The following is a 24,646-nucleotide window of genomic DNA, read 5'->3' on the forward strand; positions in this document are numbered from 1 at the left end:
TACACTTGTGTAGTTTATTTATTTTGTGTGCGAGAATGGGGAAAAGAATTAATGTGTATAAAAAAATGTGAGGTTTGCGGCATACAAAAGTACCCAAGGTCAAACATATTTGTGGCTAAATTTCCACTTGATCCACACCGGTAAGAGATAATTTATATCACGATTTAAAATATTACATAAAAGTGATGTATATTTAATTCAAATTTACAAACTCAGGTAGTCGTTGAAGAGTTATAGAGTTTCAATCCTATGCTTATTAACCTAATCAAAAAAGGCACGTGCGAAGTCTATGAATTTGCCGTTGCAATGATTGTATCATAGTAATTGTTGATTAGACGGGAAAAGATCATATTATCTGTAAGGTATAAAATTTTTCAATTTCCATATAAAATTGGAAATAAATAACGGAAAACTGAAGTGTAATGAATTTTTGAGTAGGAGACCTAAACATTATACAATTTATACATAAGAAATTAACGTAATAGTATTGTGTATTTTGTAATTAAATAAAGGGAATTATTAAAAATTGTGGATGTTTTATTTTAATATTCTAAATTCAATCATAATTTATACCAGTGTAAGATTTATGGTCAGCAATTTTTATCGATTTAAATCTATCGATACAAAATTAACGATATTATCAATTGAATAAGGAACGTCTCTAGGGACGAGCAGATCTATAGTAAGTTGGCAGCCTTGCGTGCCATTTTTTCTGCGTAATGTTGGTACAAAATGTAACTCTGGGCTCATGTATGTATGCGTGAGCTCAAATTCAATGTACTAAGTGCCGCCTCTTCTTACGTAGTATATTACTTACTCTATGTTGACAATGACAATCAATCTTTGGTGCCGAATGACAGTTGGTAGGAGTCAAAAGTTTAAAATAATTACCAGTGTTTATTTCCATTTTAATCTATTATTCAGAATAAACAATACGTTTATAGCATATATGCATATACGTATATATATATTAGATATTACTTAAAGCTGTGGAAAATGTTTACGGCAAGCAAAAAAATCCATGGAGGAAATTTTACTCAATTTATCCAAAGAAAGTTCGCCACGAAACACAAACATGTACATGATGTTGAGTATCAGTACTTACAACGAAGCAAAGTCCCGACTATGCATTTCCAGAAGTCATTACCGCGCTTACCCATTCCGGAACTAGGTAAAACAAGCGAGCGGTATTTGAACGCCTTAAGACCATTGCTCACTTCTAATCAGTTTGAGAAAGCACAACACCGCACCAATAATTTCGTAGTTAACGACGGAAAAGTACTTCAAGAAAAACTTATTGCAACTGATAAAGCAAATAAGCACACCAGCTACATTTCTGATTACTGGTTTGACCTATATTTGAGGGATCGAGCTGCTCTTCCTATCAATTTTAATCCTCTGCTAGTATTTCAAAATGATGCCAGGCCAGAGTACAATGATCAGCTAGTGAGAGCAAGCAACATGTTGACAAGTTCTGTGAGATTTATGTTGTCATTAAGAGAACATATTCTGGAGCCTGAAGTTTTCCATTTAAACCCAAAGAAAAGCAATACACCTTTATTTAGAACCGTAACAGGATTACTACCAGAGGCTGTGTCATGGTTCGTGAGTTATTTTGTAATATTTAATTGGATCATATTCTTTTTTCTTGTAAGAATAAAAAAGTTGTTACTGATTCATATTCTGTTGACATCAACAAAATGGTCCTCTGTGTAAAACCTAAAATAATTGCACTTGTTTTAGTGAATTTTAATTTTAATACATGTTTATTTCTATGATATGACCTCAATTTCTTTCTGATAATTGGTATGGATAAATCATAGGCTTAATTGATAATATTAATTTATATGTTGAATTATTTTGTCACACAATAATCAACTTATAAATCATTTGTTTATTCCAGAAGGAAGTATAAGTATTGTTTATTAATCTAAGATACTTAAGTAGTCATTGTGTCTTATCAGAGGTAAACCAAAGAACGATAAGTGGTTTTTGTTATGTTAATAATAACTTTTGACTACCCATAATATATTATGTTGAGTTTGTAAATCACAAGCCATGTAATGCATTATAATAAGTATTTCATAAAACACACACATAAAAATTGTATGGTCATTTTTAGTCTGCATTAAATATTAAGAGGTCCACCCAGTAAATATGTCTATGTGCTTCAGTAACTAATCAAATTTTTTAATAGGTTTACTAAAGTTATCACTATAATTTTGTTGTGTTCATTAAGTATTCTTCTGTTGTGAAAAACCTATCATATTTTTATACATTGTCACTTAAGAGGTTTACAAACAAAATAGAAATATTTATGAATAATCTACTTCAAGGTATTATGTTCTTTAAATGCTAAATATATCAGTAAACTATAAAAAAGCAGTTTGGAAAAGTTTATAGAAGTATCTCATTATACTATTATCTACCTTTGACCATAAGGGTCACTGTTATAGTAGTCTTTAAAATTGACCCTGTATATTTCAGGTATGGTGCTTATTTATTTAAGGCCTTTCCCCTAGACATGAGCCAGTTTCCAGGCCTATTTGGAAGTACAAGAATACCACAGATCACTAAGGATAAAATATTCAGAGACTTTAACAGCAAACATGTTGTTGTGCAAAGGAAAGGACATTTTTATGTTTTTGATGTCTTGGATGCTGATGGTGAGGATGATGTTATACAAAATTTTACTTACTGTTGGCCAACAGCCAGATGCAATAAATATAATATCTTTGGTTACCCTCCATTCATGTTATTGTGTTCATATTTTAACATAGCTCTTTTTTTTATTTGTGCTTTGCAAAGTGTTCCCTGCACCTGACGACAATTGATTACCCCTCGGCAGTCAACACAATTATGCCGGCCTGTTAGAACCGGATATATACAGGCTAATCTCGGAACGCGACATTGTTACGTGGACCACTATGGCGAGTTTTAAAACCTTGTGTATGGTGGTTGCTCTCTGGGTGGATACATAACGTATACCATTAGCAAAAAGCTCAGTGTTTTAATGAATTTACCTGTTGTATTGTAATTGGTTATTGATATAAATTTCCTACAACTGACTGTAAATTCAGTTAGTTATGTTGTTTAAATTTCAAAAGGTTTTATAATTCAAATGATTCTAAAAGTAGTTGTTTATTGTTTTTAATTTAATGACTTACACAAAGAAATGTTGAAACTATTTATTGAAATTACATATCTGTTGTTAAGGCACCTCTACAATTTTACATTTAATTGGTTTTCATTACAATTTTTCAGGAAATTTGTTGCAACCATCAGAGTTACATGGGAATTTAAGCAAAATCATCAATGATGAGATATCACATGCAGATTTTCCTTTGGGCATACTGACCACTCAAAATAGAGATGTGTGGGCGAAACAACGAACCCACTTAGAAGAGACAGGAAATAGAGAAGTACTTAGTAAGATAGATTCAGCTATATTTAACTTAGTACTAGATGATGATGTAATAGCTGATGACAAACACAGACTCTTGAAACATTACCTTCATGCAGACGGCTTAAACAGGCTAGTATTTAAAATATGTGTACTAAAACGAAAAAATTATGTGTGTTTAATTATTGAAATAGATTTAATGCAATGCACTAATATGTTATTTTTCGTTGGCTTAATTAAGGCTTTTTATGCGTCTTCATCATTGGCATATGAATATTATCTGATATTGAATAAATGATCCTAATACAGGATGTTTCATAAATGTGGTACATTGTAATTTTTCTGAGAAAAATATCAATACGTTTTTTATGTAATAAGTACAACCTCGGTGGCGTAGTTGTGTTACGGTACGACTGCAGTGCTAAGGCTCGGTATTAGCATTAGTCAGAAAACCCGAGGGTTGAACCCCCAGATTGGGCAAATTGAATTGGGTTTTTCTACAAAGTATTGCCCCGGAGTTTGTGTAGCATACATGCAAGTAAAATAATTTTAAAATTGATTTAGTAGGCCCGGTTATTACAATCTCTCACAAACAAAGTCTCACGAACTTAACAACTTTTTCATATTAAGTAATTTAGATTTTTCAAAAATAAAATTTTGATATCATACAAGTAACTAGTGCCGTCGCCCGCGTATAAGAATTTTCCCTATATAAAAGTCCTGCTGTGTACTGTCTAAAAAAATAGTTTAAATTAAGTAATACAAATATTTTATACGGGTTCACATTACCGTAATAAAACAAACTCTATATTAATCTAGGACATGGTCCATCTATAGTCTGTATTTCATTGATATATATTCAGGAGTTTTTGCATTTACTTGTAACAAACATACAAACATTTTCAGAATCTTTTACATGAATATAAAATTACTAAGACAGGACAAAATTGTGTTGGGCTACTTAACATTATAACTTTATTGGTATGGAATGTATTTTAAGGTATTTCGAAAAATATATATCTGGTAGCTATCTGTGTTTAAAAATACAGCTCAAGTCCAATACACCATTTGAGGAACTAATAAACAAGTACATTGCGATCTAAATATAAAATTTTAGACTGCAACTATTGGAATAGATCTCTTCTCCAAGGTGGTTGATTGGCATATGATCGGGAATGAAGCAGTCCAGTTTGCCGTCACAAAAACAGTAGCCATTGGGTTGGGGTGGTTAACAACTGACGGACTTTTCCCCCCCTTTGGACGGAATACATTTAAAGAAATGATCGCCTTGCCTTAGCTTTTTAGTAACCCTTCCAACTACTCCATTGCAAGAATATGGGAAGGTATTATAAACATGTTGCTAATTACTTTATATGTTTTTTCCTTTCGGTTTAATTGCAGATGGTTCGATAAATCTTTTAGTTTGATTTTAACAAAAGATGGTGTTTCCGGTATTAACTTCGAACATTCCTGGGGTGATGGTGTTGCCGTGTTGAGATTCTTCCAAGACATTTATAATGAAACAATCAACAAACCTTTTGTTCATCCAGATAGCAAACCTGCTAGCAGTAATATTACTGTTCAAAAGCTAGGTATATATTGTTAAAAATGCTAATTTTTTTTTAGTAAATTAAATATTCGCTAATTATTAGACACATTATTACTATTTATTCATGTAATCCATATCAGTGGATTTAAGACTATATTCAAATAAACACAAGAAACTATGGGTAACCGAAAAAAAAATCATATTGACATGAAATTAATACTTTATTTTACAATTTTCTATTCACTTTTAGAATTCACACTGGATGATAAGGCAAAGCAATTTGTTGAAAATGCCAAAAAAGACTACAAGAATTGGTATGATTCTTTGAGCATTGACTACATTTTGTATGAAGGCCTTAACAAAGAAGCATGCAAGAAATTCAAAGTCAGCCCAGATTGCATTATGCAGTTGTCATTTCAGGTATTAATATTTTTAAATAAAAGGTTTGACAAAGGTCTAATGTGGATGAGAATGACTGTGTTAATAACACAGTGTCAAATAAAAAAAAATATAAGTATAAATATATATTGAAATTATTACTTTTATATTCACAATTGCAGGCGGCACATCACCTTGTGAAAGGCTCTTTTGTAGGAACATATGAGTCATGTAGTACATCTGCATTCAAGCATGGAAGGACAGAGACCATGCGCCCTTGTACTATCAAAACGAAGGTAAAAAAATAGTAAAACTGAGATATGTGTCGGTAAAATTGACTAATCACCTAAATCCAAGAAGTGAAGTTGATCCAAAAACTTTTTTCAAGTAGAGATTCTCAAATTTCCATTTGGAAATTACTGCTACAAAACCAATGAGTTACTTGATTACTTTATTTTTTATTTATTTTCGTTATAGCAAAAAGCAACTATAAAATACAATAATATGAAGTCGACCATATCCATTAAATTGTAGACAAACATAATGTATTATTTCAGGCATTCTGTGAAGATCTTAATTTAAACAAAAAGTCTAAAGTCGAACTACGCGCTGCTATGGGAGAGTGTTCCACTTACCACTCACAGTTGGTTAAAGAGGCAGCTATGGGCCAAGGATTTGACCGTCATATGTTTGCGCTTATGAAAATGGCCGAGGAACATAACTTGCCGCGTCCAGAAATATTCGATTCCTATGAGTACAAGTTTTTGAATAAATCTATATTGAGTACGAGCACGTTGTCAGCACCGAGTGTAATGGCTGGTGGCTTCGGACCAGTTGTTAAAGAAGGTTTTGGTATTGGGTAAGTTATACATAGCTCTCATCACAGGTCTATGTGTAGTACTCTACAGGCTGATGCAAAATGGAGGTATTAATAATACCCCTAATTAATTCTAAATTTAATAAAATAATCAATTTAAAGTAAATTTCATTTAATAATTTTAAAATAATTATAAAGTTGTAATTGAAATACTTGCAACTATATAAAACAAAGAATATAGTCATTAGTATGCTAAGATGTTTTTATGACATAGATACGTTGTCCGAGCTCAATACTGGCAAGACGAAAGTAAGTTAATTGCCCGACTTAACGGCCAATGAGCGTGCGGCACTAACGTTGTTACGTAACTGTCGATGTATATATATCCTTTTCTAACGAATGTATGCTGCATCTTTTTATTCCTTCTTCGAGCCAATTTGTAATTATATGTACAGGTACGTAACTATAGCAAATAGTGCGCCGTTTTTATGTACCATTTTGTTAGTGTATGACGCGTCTATTCGTAAAACGTCATTGTTAATATGCATCTCTTTTCAGATATTCAGCTTTTGCAGACAAATTGGGTGCAGCAGTAACCAGCTACAAACTTCACAACAACAGCACTGAATTTGTTGAGGCTCTACGTAAATCATTCTTTGATATAACTGAAGTATTATCAGGTTAAAAAATTTGTAAATTGCATTTGCATGCATTTTATATTATAAAAGAAAATCACATGTCTTCCTTTATGGCTATATTGGCTTAACAATACTCAATTAAAGTGGTTTTGAAGTTTTTTAATGAAGATATTATAATAACACTCCATTTGCCTTTTGTATCGCCTAGTCTAGTCAACAAGTTCAAAAAGTTGTTAACTTGAGAATTTTATCAAGATAAAGCTCCTAGAAATATGAGCGATGGGACTTTCGATTCGGAATGACTTTTAAAGAAATTTATCTCGAGGATTTAAATTGCAATTGTTATTAACCAATTAAAATCAAGAAAACAGAAATTTCGTTTTCCTTTAAAAACTATTCATATTTAAGTTATTTTTTTTATATTTCCTTCAAAAATCATTTTTGATCTTTTTGACTAGGTTATCCATGGAAAATATGATCAATATCACAACTGTGCTACTAAAATGTGATGTAGTTATTATAGTATATTTTATAATAATATATTTTTTATAAGGTGAATTTGGCTGTTTGATTGGTGGTGTTTTAGCAGAGTATAAGTGCACACATTTATATAATAATTTAAAAACTGAGTGATTTAAGTAATTTTATTTTTATATAACAAAATATATTATTATTAGAAATGAATTGTTATTATTTATTTATTCAATAAAATAAATCGTTTTTATCAGCATCATTTTGTTGTACCTTTGTAATACATATCTTAATATATCCACGGTGGTGTCTTGCTATTTGCAGTCACTGAACTAAATGTACTCCTTTACTACTATGAGGGTTTTTTCGGTTAGTTAATTTGGAAGACTTCATAGCCAAACTGCCTTTTTTATTCGTGGAGAAAGTCCCTTATTACTACCGCCCAGCCTTCGTGGGGGGGCGACTGAGCAATTATACTGGGGTAACCGTGCCTTGCGACCGGATTTTATGACTACCTTCGGGCGACCGCCGGGCCGAGTCCCTAACTCTATGTACAACTAACCTACGCACGGCCTACCAGCTAAAACTCCGCGGTGGCCCTCTTCGGCGTATTAGGGACGGCTGCGGGCTTCCTCTGACGGAAGTGTATAAGCCTTCGTCCGCAGCCGCCTCTGCGCGATGCCGCCTTGCAGCCCGTCTCCAATTGGGTGCTCGTCGCCCTCCATCCCGGGGTCAAACGAAAAATGTGTAAAAAAATGCACAGAAATGCCCCCTGCTGCCCGCCGACGACCCCCATCGTGGCCCCTATTAGTCGCCTCTTACGACAGGCAGGGGAAAAAGTGGTGGAATTCTCCAAACGACCCCATTCCACAGGGCGGATAGCCAAACTGACTAACTTAACTTTTTTAATATACATCTAAAAAATAAGTTTTCTCATGAAAGATCAGATTGCTATATTATCGGCTTAGCGGCATTTAAAAGATTACATACCGTTAAACCGATAATATAACAATACACATCTAAATTCCTAGACAGAGATATGTGCTTCAGGGGCGGGATTTCAACCAACCATCTTTGTCTCTGTAGTCTTATTTGCTACCCACTAGGCTATCGCAATAAAATAATTGCTAAACTAATACGATTTAAGCGAATACATATTTGGATATTTTAAAAAGAGCGCGTTCATACATCTGTCGGTGCACGATCGTACGACGGTCGCATCGACTATAGCCTATCCATAAAATAAATCAATGTTGCCATACAATTTAGACATCTGTGTGGTATTGAAATAAGAAATATTGTATGATGTACTAAAATCATCGAATTGATAACTTATTATTTTACCCAACTCGGTAGGTACACTAGAACTTCACGTACATTTCAATCCAATACCTCTCTGTTGGGAAAAAGTTGAATATTCAATTTATATAAAATTACCGATGAATCATATTATTTAATAATAAAATCCATTATTTATATTTACTTTATTTTTGATACATAATAACACTAAAGCAATATAAGACTTATTGTTGGAAATATATTATAAGTTAGTGTTGCCAGTTCACTACTATTGAAACTAAAGCTATGATATAAGAGTTCGAGAAAATGACGAAACGGTTATACTTAATAAGAATATCTAACTATCTATAAAATAAATAAGTAAACCCAATTTTTTTTTGCTCGTCTTAGCGAGAGCACTCCGCGGCGTGCCGCACTACTGAATGCATCAAACTGCCCATATGGACACATATTATAAGTATGCTGCTTCTAATGCTTAATAATACCCGAAGAATAAAAAGATTTTCATTATACTGCATGATTACATACCTACTTAGATTTTAAAAAAATATTTCCGATCCCTGGGTAGCTATGCGACTTTTATAGGTAAACTTAGGTAGATATTATTGGCCTACAATTTAACGTTGTTGTACTAGATTGAAGCGGCATCACAAACCACTGAATAATATTATCCAGCTAAATGAACACCTATAAATACAATGGACGTCGCTTTAATTTAGCTACTACTGTTATCGATTTTCTCATGTCCATCTACTAGAGGACCATATTCATAGTCCAGTCAATAGACCGTTTGACTATGTTAAATTATACGAATGTTGTTTTTATTAAACATAAATTATTGTCATTTAATGACACGCCCAAAATATCAGTGCGTTAACGTACAAAACATATATATTAATAAAACTGCCGTTAAAATAAAAAAACGTTATGTATTTTTTTATTTCAAATTTGAGTTAAATGCATAATGGTAATCAATAGAGAAAGATATACAATCTCAAGATAATTTTATGTCTCCGTTCATTTTATTACCAATGGATGCATATTTTTTGTGGAAACGTGACGACTAAAGAGTGGTATGGATCACATAACCCTAGGTTATAAAGTTACATATTTAAAAACCTATCATAATTAATATTATTGCTACTATTGCTTGTAAAAATGTTTGGATATTTGTATAAAATAAACGCAGAAATAGCTGAAGGAATTTGTATAAAATTTAGCACCTGAATAGACTATCCCCCTTATTCATAGACGATAGTTATCGAAGTGCGGAGCATTGCTGTGATAACAAGTGTGTTTCTCTGTGCTGTTGGCATGGCAGCCTTCGCAGTGCGTAGATATAGGGCCATTGTTATTGGCTCATATTTAGATACAACTTGAATCTACCACGCACAACGGCCCAACCTTCTACGGGCTAAGTGCGGAAAAAGAAGCCCCTCAACATAGAACATGGACCAACTTGAATCTAGTAGGCTGTCAGATAAACAAAACTGAAGAAACAGCAAACTGTCAAATAAATAAAGCTGAGAAAAAGATTTGTTATCACAGCAATGCTAAGTCCTTAGATAAATAATGTCTATGAATAAAGGGGTATGTACAATATACAATTCACTTAAAGGCTAGTTTTAATCCCGGTAATTTGCTCTCATAGGAAATAGAGTAAACCCCGCTTAAGACTATTTTGAATGGCCCAGCCAGGTCGAGACAATTAGCCCCACTTTTCTTGCTTTGCCACTATGGCATTTTTTTCCCTTGAAGACATGGGATTTAAGTACCCGGCTTTAATTTAAAAAATAAACCGAATTAGGTCGCGTTCAAATGTTTTTCGGTTTATAATCCTCAGTTAACACGCGTGTACAGGTGGCTTATTAAATGGAAAAATGTATCGTATTAAGCGTGATAAAATGTATTGCAAGGACTGACGTAAAACAGCATATTATGCGAGATACTATTAAGCTTGTTTAACTATATTTTTAGTTTACTACATATTTTAAATATGTGGTGCTATCGTCATTTAGATGGTAATATAGAACGCATCAGCGATTAAGTTGAGCTAGCTTAGTATAAAGTTGTTTTCTTATTTTTATATCGAAAAAGTACACAGTAGGGTTATCATTGTAAAAGGTATTATAGGTAAAGGAAAGGACCTACACGCGGGGAAAGCCGCGGGCATTACATAGTTTTTCATAAAAAATATTCTATCGGTTGAGGCAACGACTATAAATAAGTCATCGTACCTACGCAGAATCTACAGCGTTCCAATCTACGATCTATATAATATATATCTATAGAGGCTTGTAGTACGTACAAACTACAAAGTATATTTATTTACTTTATTAGCACAAGGTGGTCGGGTCGCCTCGTGCATTTGGATTGCAAAATGAACCAGCGTAGGGTGTGAGTGATAAATTTTAAACATTAGGGTGTAGCAAAATATAAATTTGCTTGGAGTTCCGACGTATTATGTGTTTCGGTACTACATAAAATGGAACGGACTCTTAGGCCATTTTGACATTAAAGAGATCTGAAAATGTCAAAGTTCATCCGTGGCGATGATGGTGGATTGTGTTTTGTGATTATATATTTTTAAATGAATTATAGTTGTGATGTTAAATGGATTGTATGTGAGAGTTGCTGTTTCCACTAATTAGGAGGTGCGCTCTTGGTAAATATTTAATTTAATTTATTTTATCTTAGATGTATTAATAAACCAAATGCAAATCCATGTTATTTCTCTAACAATTAATATGCTTTAGATATTTGGTAATTGGATTTTACCTCAGTATATGCCAAGATGACGTGCATATATTTGTTGTAATAGTCTTATTTATGAATAACCCTTAAATCTATTTAGTGGAAAATAAAAAAGCTGTATTTCGTCATTGTCAAAAAATATGTAATTTTAATAAAACTAACAAAGCAGATACAATTTAGTAACTGTAAAATTTTAGCAATGACCAGACCCATATATACTCCACATACAGATTGAATTTTTTGTCATAGGGTGAGTATTTAAAAAAAAAAACATTTGTTTCAGAACACAACCTATTAGTATGCAGTGAAGTATGAAAAATTAATTAAGATGTTAATAAAGGAGTACAGGATACCTCTACCTTTAACGGTAGAGGAGTATAGGATTGCCCAGCTTTACATGATTGCTAAGAAAAGTAGAGAAGAAAGTTCTGGAGAAGGTAGTGGAGTGGAAATTCTTATAAACGAACCTTATGAAGATGGTCCTGGAGGTAAAGGTCAGTATACACAAAAAATATACCATGTTGGCAGCCATTTACCTGGATGGTTTAAGAGCTTGCTTCCAAAATCAGCTCTTACTGTATCAGAAGAAGCTTGGAATGCCTATCCCTACACAAAAACCAGGTACACATGTCCTTTTGTTGAGAAATTTTCATTAGAAATAGAAACCTACTATTATGCCGACAATGGCCACCAAGAAAATGTCTTCAAGTTAAGTGGAAGTGACTTAAAAAATAGAATAGTTGATATTATAGATGTTGTGAAGGATCAACTTTATGGTGCAGATTATGTAAAGGAAGAGGATCCAAAGTTGTTTGTGTCACAAAAATGTAACAGAGGTCCTTTAAGTGATAATTGGCTAGAGGACTATTGGATGGAGGTGCAGGGTAGATCTCAACCACTGCCCAATGGAAAATCTCTCATGTGTGCCTATAAGCTCTGTAGAGTTGAATTCAGATATTGGGGCATGCAGACAAAATTAGAAAAATTTATACATGATGTTGCATTACGAAAAACTATGCTGAGAGCTCACCGTCAAGCTTGGGCATGGCAAGACGAGTGGCATGGTTTAACCATGGATGATATAAGAGAAATAGAAAGGCAAACTCAATTGGCATTACAGAAAAAGATGGGTGGTGAGTCTTATGAAGAGCAAGACCTCTCTGAAGAAAATTCAAAAACACTTGCTGCTACAATGAGCAGCCTGGAGAAGAATGAAGATATCAACACTCCATTAACTACCAAGAAGAATAATGCTGAGAAGAGAGTTCAAAAGCATATTTCTCCTGAAAACACACCACCATCAGAGCGTATCACAATTACCAAAACAAATCTTCGATCTTCATCATCTGGATCTATTAAAAGCTTACAGGCTCAAGCAGCTAACTGGAGGATGGAAACTCTCGTAAGAGAATCTGAAACAGAGACTGGTTCAGAGGATGAATTTTATGATTGTGAATCTTCATTCAACAAATGGTCTTCAATGTGTTCTTTAGACGAAGCTGATATTGATATATCTCCAACACAGGCAGAGCAGGGTCAGGAAGACAGTATTTTTAACCCTACTTTCTTAAAAAGGGTAACTTCAGAAAGGGGTTCTCGTAGAATGGCCACTTTACAGAGTCATCACAGTATTGATGGATGCCCAGAGACCCCAGTACACAGTTCATGTGCTACTACTGTTTTGATTCTTGTTTTTCATGCTGGCAGTGTTTTAGATGCAAATGTTGATATGACAGCTAAGAAATCTGATGTAACCACATTTAAAGGTGCTTTTGAATCTGTGATGCGTCAACATTACCCAACCCTTGTAGGACACGTATCAATAAAATTAGTTTCATGTCCTTCTATTTGTACAGAGGCCCTGGGTATTTTATCAACTTTGAGCCCATACAGCTTTGACTGTTCACCATCAACTATGGAAACACCTTCACTGACAAATGATCTCATACCAATTGGTGCTATACCCCTAATTGCAACAACTTCACTGGATTATACAGATGCAGTTACAAAAACTATTAATGCGGCCAATGCAGCCTACACTGAGTTTCTAAAATCAGAAGACGGAAAAGGTTTTAATGGCCAAGTTTGTTTTGTAGGTGACAGCATGGGCTCAGTATTAGCATATGATGCACTTATAAGAACTTTACAGTATCAGTCGCGACATGACAGTGAAAATAGTATTTTGGATACTGAAATTACTATACCCAATGACCCTACAGAGCCACATTATTTAAATAAATCACATTTACAAGCTCCTACACCAAGAAGGCGTTCTTCATCTACAAGTGATAATCACATAAAGTTTGAGTTTGAGGTCAGTGATTTCTTTACATTTGGAAGTCCACTGTCTTTAATATTGGCATCAAGAAAGATGTCTGATGACAAAAGTCGTGATATTACAAAGCCACCTGTACAGCAAATGTACAATTTATTTCATCCCACAGACCCTATCGCATCGCGACTAGAGCCGTTGTTATCGGCGAGATTTACAAACTTACCTCCAATAAATGTGGCCAGGTATACCAAATATCCGCTAGGTAATGGCCAACCATATCATTTGATGGAATTAATTCAAAGTCATCCACAATTATTTGGCGATCACTTACAAATGCCACCAACACCAATTTTAAGAAGACTCTCTGAAGCCTCTGTTCAAAGTACCGTAAGTGGCTTGGTTGACAACATTCCTTTGATAACAATGAATGCTCTGCAGCAGAAATGGTGGGGTTCTAAACGATTGGATTACGCTTTATATTGCCCAGAAGGTCTCGCCAATTTCCCCACTAATGCTTTGCCACATTTATTTCATGCCAGTTACTGGGAAAGCTCGGATGTGATAGCGTTTATATTGCGCCAAATTGGTCATTTCGATTTAGCGTTATATGGCCATGCAGAAGATAAAGAGTGTCCCATGTTCAAACCTGGCCAAGAACGTGAGAAATGGATGAGGAAGAGAACTTCCGTCAAATTGAAAAATGTTGCGGCAAACCACAGAGCTAACGATGTAATTGTAAAAGAAGGTTCCCCACAAACTTTTACAGCTCGTTTCATGTATGGTCCCTTAGATATGATCACATTGACTGGTGAAAAAGTTGACATTTACATGATGAAAGATCCTCCAGCTGGTGAATGGAATCTGTTGTCTACAGTAGTGACAGATAAAACTGGCAGAATTTCTTATACGCTAACAGAGAGACAGAGTGTCAGTTGTGGTATTTATCCAGTAAGGGCTGTTGTAAGAGGTGATCACACTTGTTGCAATTTCCACTTATCAGTTGTGCCACCACAAACTGAATGTATAGTTTTCAGTATTGATGGGTCATTCACTGCCAGTGTTTCAGTAACGGGACGAGACCCTAAAGTAAGAGCTGGCGCTGTTGATGTTGTACGTTTTTGGCAGGACCTTGGATACCTTATTCTGTACATAACAGGAAGACCCGATATGCAACAGAGAAAAGTTATATCTTGGCTTGCAGAACATAACTTCCCTCATGGCTTGGTATTTTTTTCTGACGGATTTTCAACAGATCCATTAGGTCACAAAGCGGCACATTTGAGTAGTTTAATAAACGAACATGGAGTTCTGTTACACGCCGCCTATGGTTCGGGAAAAGACATAACTGTATATCATAGCTGTGGACTCGCGCCAAGACAAATATACGCCATCGGGCGTATAAGCAAAAAGTATAGTAACATGGCTACTACTTTAAGTGATGGATATGCTTCTCATCTGGCGGATTTGAAGCAGCCGGGCGCAGTGAGAGCTGCTAGAGGCAACGCGCGTCTATTAGTGCCACGGCGGCTGTTGGCTCCGGTGAGTAGCACTTCAGCTCCGCGCGGTCGTCGTTAATTTAGCAACCATTTGCTAATTGTTAGTATTTCCTAAAACGCTTACTTCTTGGTGGGATAGGCTGTATTTGTGATAGAGTAGTGCTTATATAAGGATTAATAAAATCCTTCTTTTGAATAATCTTTATTGATATAATATATTGTTTAAGTAACGTTTATTAGAACATGTATTATTCATGCTAATATTTTCCTCCATTAAACTATACCTTTTTAATTGAGATTTATGTATTTTTAGATTAATAAAAAGTTGTTTATTTAAAAAAGAGATATTATCTAAGGAATAATCAATGTACTTTTTAGTCACTGAGTACCTTATACGATATAAATTGTTTAACTTTTTAAGTATTGTAAGTGTATCCATTTGTTAATCTTAATCCAAGTTACAAACAAATAAATATATACTCTAAATATGTCGCTGCGCTTGTAAATTTTGAAAAGCAAATCATCAGCATCCGCTTGGAAGTCCGTTCAGAGAAGAAATGTAAAATTGGTCCCCTAATTATCTACGCGTTTAAGGCTAAGTAGGTATTTCTTTATATCTTTATAAATTTCTTTATATCTTGATTCTTATCAATACTAGGAAGTATCGCAAACTTCTTAATTAGGCAAAATATATCAAATAATTATAATTACTAGCGGGGCAGTGCTAAAGCATCAGTACTTCGGTCTTGAAATCTAGAGGTTTGTCATATTGTGGTACCAAGCAGTATCTATCTTTGTTTTGATATCATTTGCACCCTAGCAGTGGCGAAAGGTGAAATTTTTCGAAAGGGAGCCCGACACGACATATTGGTACTAATGATATACATAACGTGGTCTGTAAATCGTTCTAATGATAATGAGATTTTACATAAATAATGAAAGGGAAGCTGGCAGGAATCGGATTATAGGGACCTTTCGCCACTGCACCCTAGTTTTCTATCTTTTTGTAGCGCGAAAAACAAGATACGCACTTTGCAAAATATTTTGCTGTTATTAATTTCTTTTACAAAAATAAGGACATTATAATTAGCGTTGGATAACTGCCCCGGATGACGGGGCCTTGTCACCCTTTGAATACCATCGAATTTCATTAATTTTGCATGAATGCGCAATTCAGTGGGCAAAAGTATAAAGTTTGTGTAAATATGATGGTCATAATACCTGTTTAAATACGGTGTACGGTAAACATTTCTTAAGTTTAATATTGCAATGAGATTTCCTTATGGGTTTTTTAATTGTTGCATTGTTTCACCGTCTCCCTAAGTATCTCATATCCATGACACTAGATAGTTATAACTTATTCTGACGATACTCTTGAGTGTTAAATATTATGAATATATTTATTTAATTAATCATGGTGGATGTTACATCCCATCTGAAGTCAGGCATCACCGCATCTAATGTTATCTTGGACAGATTACCTCCACGATCCCGTCGCAAATACACAACTGCTAATACAGCATTAACATTTTGAGTTTTGTCACCATTATATTAATAAGTTTAGTTGCTTATTTTGTCAATTAATACATAACAACTGTAATCTTCTGATCGTATGCGTATTTGAAATAATTATAAAATTGCATTTTAATCCAATAAAGCCACGTAAACAGCTATTTTGGCGCAGCGACGTAATGTGTTTCAATCATAGGTAGCATTTGTTGTTTTCGAACATACGATAATTTATCAAACGCTTTAAAATGTTATAATAGCAGCAGAATATGATTCTTTCGCTAATCCTCCGAATTTAATTAACGTTGTTCTTTAGAGTGATTATAATAATATTATCTTGTCATATTATTATGTCCAATTTGTTATAGTCTGTGTAATAAGAGGATCCGAAATATTTGTAGATGGAACATAATAGACGTTGTTCTTTTCTAGTCTATTCAGTGATTATCGTAATATTTACGAAATAATTACATATTTATAGTTACCATTTAAAATAAATCGTCAAAATAAACCATTACATGACTTGCAACTACTTGAAGTTAGATTATTTACTTATAAATATTCATTGAATCATTTGTAAGTATAGAAATAACATGTTAATGAGTCATCATAACAAAAGAATTTGAGTTAAATAACTAGAGCATAATAATGAAATTAAACTTAAAAGAAAGTGCTAAAACAATTTGCTTGTTCCATCCACCGAGTATGTATTTGATCGACTTTTGTTTTCAGTGTTTGAAGTGCATCGATAAGGTCATGATAGTTAGCATGGAGGCATGCAGGCTGAGTTAACACAATTCAGCACTGTATGTGGCAAATAGGTGTCAGCATTTTTTATGCTTAGGATCCGGTCGTATTTTAGCGATCCTAAGGCATGGCACCGTGGGGTGTAGTTGCCTCCACGTTCTTTAATAAATCGATGTTTTCGTCTGATAATAGCTATTAGATTAAAAGCAATTATGTTGACTTGTAAAAGTATCACTTAAATTTAGCTAGCTGGCTAGGCATTCAAATATATCTTGTCACAAAATTAATGTACGAAAACTAACTAAAATGTAAAATTCTTATTCAAAACAGAAAAGTCAGCCTATGCATAATGTTGACACATAGCCACTCAACCTGAAAAATAGTCGAATGAATGTTCTTGGACAAAATATTAATGCGTACATACATTTTATGAAGCCCTCAACGTACAGCGTTAGTAGTAGTCGGAAGGGCAATGGGATTGTATAACTACACCAAATATCTACTCTGCTTCAATTATTGCGGGGTGATGATACAATCTATGGCCATTTGGGGCGCTAACTCATGCGAGAGGTTGGGTCGGCTTTTTGTAAATTTGTATAAAAAAGAACGGTAGAGTGTGAATTAATTGACGAAAACGGAAGGACTGGTGACAGATTCTTTGTTTCTAAAAGTACACGCCTCATTTATAAAAGAAGAAGAAACATTCGGAATTTCTCTATCATCCTATTGATTCATTATAATTATTTACACATTATAAATACATATTACATTGCCAGTTATTGGGCTCAAATAATGAACAAAATAAATCTAACTTATGGCAATGTAGTATAATAAAAAGACAGTTTAAACAATAAACTAATTCACTGCGGGTACATACTTGAAGCAGATTGACTGTTGATGATTGAGAAATTCCGATTTGATACAAAAATAATTAAGCAATGTATAACTAGTATTTACTAGTTATACATTTGATACACCACGATACTGGGTATTTTTTACCCAGTATCAATGGGGATTTTTAACACAGTATCAAGTTGCAGTATTGAAGATTTCTGTTGATAACTTCTGATGCTATGGGTCTATGTAGACTATGCAGTCTACAAGTATGCACTTGTATGCACCGATAACGCGCGTATTTCGTACACACGCTCTTATGCGTTTTCAGCGCGCAGAGCTTGGATGTTTAAGACACATGCTGACTGTATCTGTCATTCACAGCGCGTCGTCAACGCGTTTAAAATCGACATGTGCATATATAAAACCGGAATGGCACTCGATTGTTCATTTTTAAACCAGGCCATAAGAAAAATCAGAAAACATTTTTAATAGGCTTTTGTTTTATATTTCTAGTTGCGTTGAAAACATATCTACCTAATCGAATAACAATGGATGTGTACGGTCCTAAAAACTAAAATTAATAAGTGATATTATTGGGTCATTGAAATAATACAAATTATACCTAATGTTGTGAAATAAAAAGTATCCCTTTTTTCTATGATTAATTATTTTAGGTGGTAGGCTTTCATTTTAATTATTAGGTTTATAGATTGATAAACGTATAACTGAAGCGGTTCCAAAGTCAAAGAAATTAAAGAAGCGAAAAAATATGCATCTGTATCCACAAATTGACCTGTTACTACATGTATCAAAAATCCGGATGAAGTTAAGAGAGATCTACTCTTTAACCGCGACTATCTGGTGATGCGCCAGAGGTTATCGATCATCAAATCATGAAGAGCAATGATTGAGGGTCACCGCAGACATAACGATGAACTGATAAAGTATGATCATGCATTTCTCTACTGACATCATTGCAATTTCGTCCTAATCAAGTGAAAATAGAGTTGAAAAAACTGTAAAAAATTATAATTTGTTACTTATCAGCGTCATACTAGACTCAGGATTGCATTTACCTGATTAAAAAAAAATAAAGCTAGTGTGACCATTAAAATTTTTGAATACGCGGATTATGCATGATCTAAGATGCTTTAATATGTTAATTAAACAATACATATCGAAAAAATGTATTGAAATCAGTAGCTATATCTGTATGTACCAATATTGACTACTACTTTAATTTAAAAATACCGTGTATTACCTAATGATAGCATATATATTAAAATCAAGAAAACGGCGTAATTGCTTTAAATAGTTTAGCTATTTACTCAACCAATTTATTAACACCCAACGGCCAATCCTGTACCTAATATATTACTTTGATCGATCGTAGCTAAATCAACATAAAACAATAGTTCCTCGCATTAAATATGACTATTGACAGGTTGTGTTAGACGCTACGCTGAGAATATAAATATACAAGGATGCATGTGCATTAGCGACAAGTGTTTTTTGCCGGTGCAAACACAAACGGTGTATTTTTTGTACCTAACGTGAACACACTGGTTATGTTAACCACATACTCTTAGCGCTTCTTTTTACACGGGTAGTGTATGCTAACGCACTGGCATTCAGGTTGAGTACGTAAGGGTAGGAAAACAGGCTTAGCGTCTGGGGACTGGGGAACCGGATGGATAGAATTAAAATACATTATTTGATGATGTAGTCAACGCGTAATAATTAGTGCAGACCTCTTAGAAAACTAGTCATCTGATATGTAAATACTAAATTTCTACTCGCACTGCGCAGCTACTTACGGGAATTATTGGGACTGCCTCAGTTACACGTAAGGCCTATTGGTGTCTAGTTTAAGGGCATTCAATAATAAATACGTATTATGGGTAGTTGAAGGTAGAAAAATGGTATGCAGTATTACAATAATCTTTCTACATCTGTTTTCACGTTATAAGTTGAGAGTACGGTTATATGCTTATTATGATTATCAAATCTGTACCTATTTACGTACTAGGGATATATATACCTACTACTGACAATTTATGAGATGTTAACGTATGTATTAATTATATTATGTTATAAAAAATCTTAATGTTGCTGATAGTATCTCGAACAGTTATAGATCTGAGTACTTATATTGATATTGTGTTATGTGAAACTTTATTAATATTTAAGATGATAATTACATTAAATTGCAATATTATTGTTCCATTTTATATACAATATTATATGTGTAGATTTGAAATAATATATAATATTATGAATTTAATACTTACATTGTTGCTGTCACGATAATATTGTAAAATTGTAGTATTTCAAATGTGAAACTATTTAGTATCCTATATAAAGTTATTATTATTATCCCTTTCGCTGAACATTCCTAATTCTAAACTCATTATTTCCATGGATACGAGATGGAAATATATCCATATTATTATATAATGCTATTTGAGATCAATATTATTTTAAAGCATAAATATGACATTGTTACTTTAAATAAATTGCTGCGGTACTTTTTCGCCACACACTCACACCCGCATGCCACATAATCATTATCTCCAGATATTATAAGACTTTTTATCTGAAGATTCTTAAATCCAACAAAAAGTGCTTATAAAAACTTACCTCAATATTATCAATACTATAATTTATACAGGAATTGATTATGATAATATGAAGCAAAATTTTGAAATTTGTAATAGTGCTAAAATAAAATGATGCATAGATATTTGTATAAAATATACAATATTTCCTTCTGATAGTATTGATATCCAGAATTTGCCATTTATGATTATCTTTTAAGTGTTTATAAATAAAAGCTAATATGTATGTATGTATTTTGTTAGCTTTATCATGCTAATATTGTTATTGTTAATATTGTCACTTTAAAAAACAAGCGTTGGTTTGCACTGGCCTTATGTAGCTGTTGTCGATACAACCCAAGAGCTTCTCGTGTCGATTTCAAACTCCTCCGATTCATAAACCATTTCTTGAAATAATTCAGTAAAATCTTTTGATTTAAGCTTACTTCTTACGAAGTCTGATATTACCTTAATATTTATATAGGTTGTTTTTATGATACGCTTCATACAGGTATCATTTATCGTTACATTTCTTTCTTCTCTATCCAAAAATATATCTTGATTAATCTGACGTTTAACGGCACTCAATATACGGAGCCAAAACACTGTTTGACTGATTGCCAGAAGTTTTTTTAATAAAGCGGATATTGTCTGGAATCTTATTATACTTAATTATCATTTCAGTAAGTTATGGTTCTTTAAATACAAGAATGGTGGGACAGACACGTCACGATATGCATACATTTATAGGACTAACAATTTATTTATCTGTAATCCGCTACGTGTTGTAAGGTGTACTTCGTCTATATTGGATATAGCTGCAACCTCCAAGCTTAACACATCTGCTGTTATGTGGCTTCGTACTAGGTCGGGCTGCTCTCTGCTAATCTAAATTTAGACTGTTGGCGTAAACCTGAAGCCCTGGACCGGGCGAAGTGATGAACACGGTGTGTGTCATGTTTATAATCAAAACGGGCTATTAATTCAATATGTAGTCTTCTGACGCACGGAGAGTTCCGTTTAGCTAAACAACAGTACTATAATATGTATATAACTACTTATGTATATTATATATTCTGTCGCACTTTATATATAATTTCAATAGTGTATATTTGGATCGGGTTTATGTATATCTTAACTAATATTAGATTAATTATTGATTGCATACTGGTAATAAGAACAAAAACTTTAAAATGCAATGATTCGTAATAATAATCATATTTATATACTTACAAAGGTTTCGAACATCTGCAATATCTTTTTACTTGCTAAGTTAAACTTCTCTTCATTGATCTCACTCTATTTTTCCTTTAAAGATCTCATCTCCATTCTCAACCTATATTTTCGACATGTCATATATTTTGAATTTAAAGTAATTACTAGACTATTTACAATAATATATGTATGGATTCTCTATGTTCTGTTAGTTTTGAGTTTCTTACTGGCAATTGTGGGTAACGTTAGTTTTTTTCATATATAAGCTTAGGATAAATAAGTTATATGCTATGGTTGGGGCAGAGGTGTGATAGTGTGCTGGCAGTCTTTTTATTTATTTAAGTACTTATTTATTCTTGATAAATCAAAATTGTAAGCGATAGCATAATAAAAAAAATGAAAATGTTACTTGCGGATACTTTTTGAACAAATTTCAACTAAGTATTAAAAATATTTATGTTTTAAATGTGAAAGCAATGCAAAATACTTCGGCAGTAGGAATACTTAAAGTAATGATACAGGTACATACCTGATTTAAATGAAAAGCAGTTGTACTTACTACATATTATTCATTAAAACTCATTAAAACGCTAAGCTATTAGAATGTCAGTTATTTAAATATTTATGCTTAGATAACTAAATATTATAAAAGCCTTTTGATGATTTAAGTATTTATTTTCATGTATAACTAAATTATGATACTATGTACTACATACATTTCAAAATTTAAATAAGAAATCATAATCGTAACTTGTTATTCTCATATTATTCTTACTTATTTATTGATTTCACTGTGTATATTTTTGGATAATATATTAATATTAATCTATTGCATTAGAGAATAAAATTATTGTTCTATCTCTGGTATTATTATTTCGAATATTTTAATGTACGTAATTAAGTATTGTTATATGTAAAATTGTTAATAAATCTGTAAGAGCTCCGCTAGCTTCAAATTCTTTTTGTATTTATCTAATGTATGTACCTACCTATGTGTGTCGGAAAATAAATTATTGTTGTTGGCATATAATGTGTTTTATTTCGATCCATATATATCGACATCTTGACATGATATAATAAACTTGTTACTGACCGATATCAGTACATTATAAATATTAAAGAAAAACTAATACGAGGCGTATTTATTAGAGCAACAAAAGCCAAAACAACAGTTTTTAGAATGTTTGTCTGCATTTTTGACACGCAACCCGCAAAAATGACTGCATGAAATTGAATCCAGTTTTCACCGATGTATTTCTAGAGGTCTTAACTTAAAATATATGCTCCATTTTATCCTGGGTAAATATAAAGCGGTACTTTTATCCCGGAAAAACTACATCACGCGAGCGGTGCCGCGAGCAAAGGTGAGAAATACATAAATTTATTCCTTCCTAACTGTATTTCGGCCACACCAGCCAATTTCAAAGGGTATTAGCCAGGTACGCTAATATCATGTTGCACAAGGGGGTGCACAATACCTATACAGGTGCCCTCTCTGTTCCTTCACTCTCATAGTCCGGTGAGACGGAAATCTGACATGACCGGTGAGAGACCAGGCGCAGGACAAAATTACACCATATTTAAGACTTCAACATAAAAATAGGTACTTTTTTTAGCCTATAAAACGATTGTTTTCTGCACAGACCTTTCCGAGTTTTCATAATTTACACAAGTTTATTTGAAATTAACTTGGTTTTTATAGTTATTGCTATCGTTAGTTTCAATTGCAAACAATTTGAAATAAATTCAGCATAACTATATGGAGGATCTTTTCTTTATTAGGAATATGAACCCAGGAACATAAAGCCAATTAGAAAGATTTTTCAAAATGTACTATCATCGTTTGTAACTAAACAATATCATTAGAAAGCTAATTTTAAAATCAAGGATAACGCTAATAATTATAGCGGTATTATATAAAGCTATTACAGTTTATTATAAATTTGTTTAAGCATATTTTTTGTATATTCGCAAGGTAAGCAAGTTTTTAATATATTTTAATACTTACTACTTTAATTTTAAAATACTTATGAAGAACATGTTACATAAAATATATGTTGTAATTATGAATACTCTCAAACAATTTTGGTTCGTGTTTTGCCAGTGTTCTGTATCCTAGTCTAGAAAACTCTTTTCTGATGTGTCAAACAAGTTGGCTATGAATTAAAAAAAAAATTTTGTTCTCAAGGTGTATTTCGTGGTGCGCCGTCTCCACAATGGAGTGGGTTAAATGTACGAGAATGGATTATGATTAAATGTGAATCGAGATTGATAAAAGAAACCAGCTTTAATTAATCATTGAAAAGTATATTTACAGCAAATTGTTTACATTAATTTACAGGAAGATTATTATAATTAAACATTAAAAAAAAAAACATATATAAAATACATTAAAAGACATCTCATTACATTGCAATTTATTTTGAATGTAATCATTGAATATTTTGAAGAATTACACATCATGGATACATTTGTATTTCAAATATCTACAAAGTTCATTACAACCATCACATAGAAATTGGAAACTAATAAGATTAACCACGAACTAATCTTGTCTATCATTGATAAAGTATAACTCTTAGATAACATTAAATTTTTAAAATTTAATGACAATACAATAAATTGCAATACTTATGTCGTTAGGTCCCGGTTTTGTTTTTC

General features: G+C 33.0%; 2 protein-coding genes across 2 annotated transcripts; both read left to right on the forward strand.

Annotated features, from left to right (window-relative positions):
* Positions 1-829: 829 nt before the first annotated feature.
* Positions 830-7,343, forward strand: LOC115452032 (carnitine O-palmitoyltransferase 2, mitochondrial). The gene is made up of 8 exons (XM_030180472.2): positions 830-1,601; positions 2,488-2,666; positions 3,265-3,535; positions 4,805-4,995; positions 5,203-5,372; positions 5,513-5,626; positions 5,888-6,189; positions 6,706-7,343. Exons 1-8 carry the CDS (start codon positions 997-999, stop codon positions 6,830-6,832), a joined length of 1,959 nt encoding a protein of 652 aa, XP_030036332.2. The 5' UTR covers positions 830-996; the 3' UTR covers positions 6,833-7,343.
* Positions 7,344-10,877: 3,534 nt separating this feature from the next.
* Positions 10,878-20,872, forward strand: LOC115453060 (protein retinal degeneration B). The gene is made up of 2 exons (XM_030181702.2): positions 10,878-11,220; positions 11,593-20,872. Exon 2 carries the CDS (start codon positions 11,638-11,640, stop codon positions 15,157-15,159), a length of 3,522 nt encoding a protein of 1,173 aa, XP_030037562.2. The 5' UTR covers positions 10,878-11,220; positions 11,593-11,637; the 3' UTR covers positions 15,160-20,872.
* The last annotated feature ends 3,774 nt before the right edge of the window (positions 20,873-24,646 follow it).

This window comes from Manduca sexta, chromosome 24, assembly GCF_014839805.1.
Source record: "Manduca sexta isolate Smith_Timp_Sample1 chromosome 24, JHU_Msex_v1.0, whole genome shotgun sequence".
Taxonomy (NCBI): domain Eukaryota; kingdom Metazoa; phylum Arthropoda; class Insecta; order Lepidoptera; family Sphingidae; genus Manduca; species Manduca sexta.

Excerpts from the sequence above, each read along its gene's own strand:
- LOC115452032 (XM_030180472.2), top strand. The coding sequence starts at position 997 with ATGTTTACGGCAAGCAAAAAAATCCATGGAGGAAATTTTACTCAATTT. Across the intron at positions 2,667-3,264 it reads TGATGTCTTGGATGCTGATG|GAAATTTGTTGCAACCATCA; the intron begins GTGAGGATGATG and ends ACAATTTTTCAG. Across the intron at positions 6,190-6,705 it reads AAAGAAGGTTTTGGTATTGG|ATATTCAGCTTTTGCAGACA; the intron begins GTAAGTTATACA and ends ATCTCTTTTCAG.
- LOC115453060 (XM_030181702.2), top strand. The coding sequence starts at position 11,638 with ATGTTAATAAAGGAGTACAGGATACCTCTACCTTTAACGGTAGAGGAG.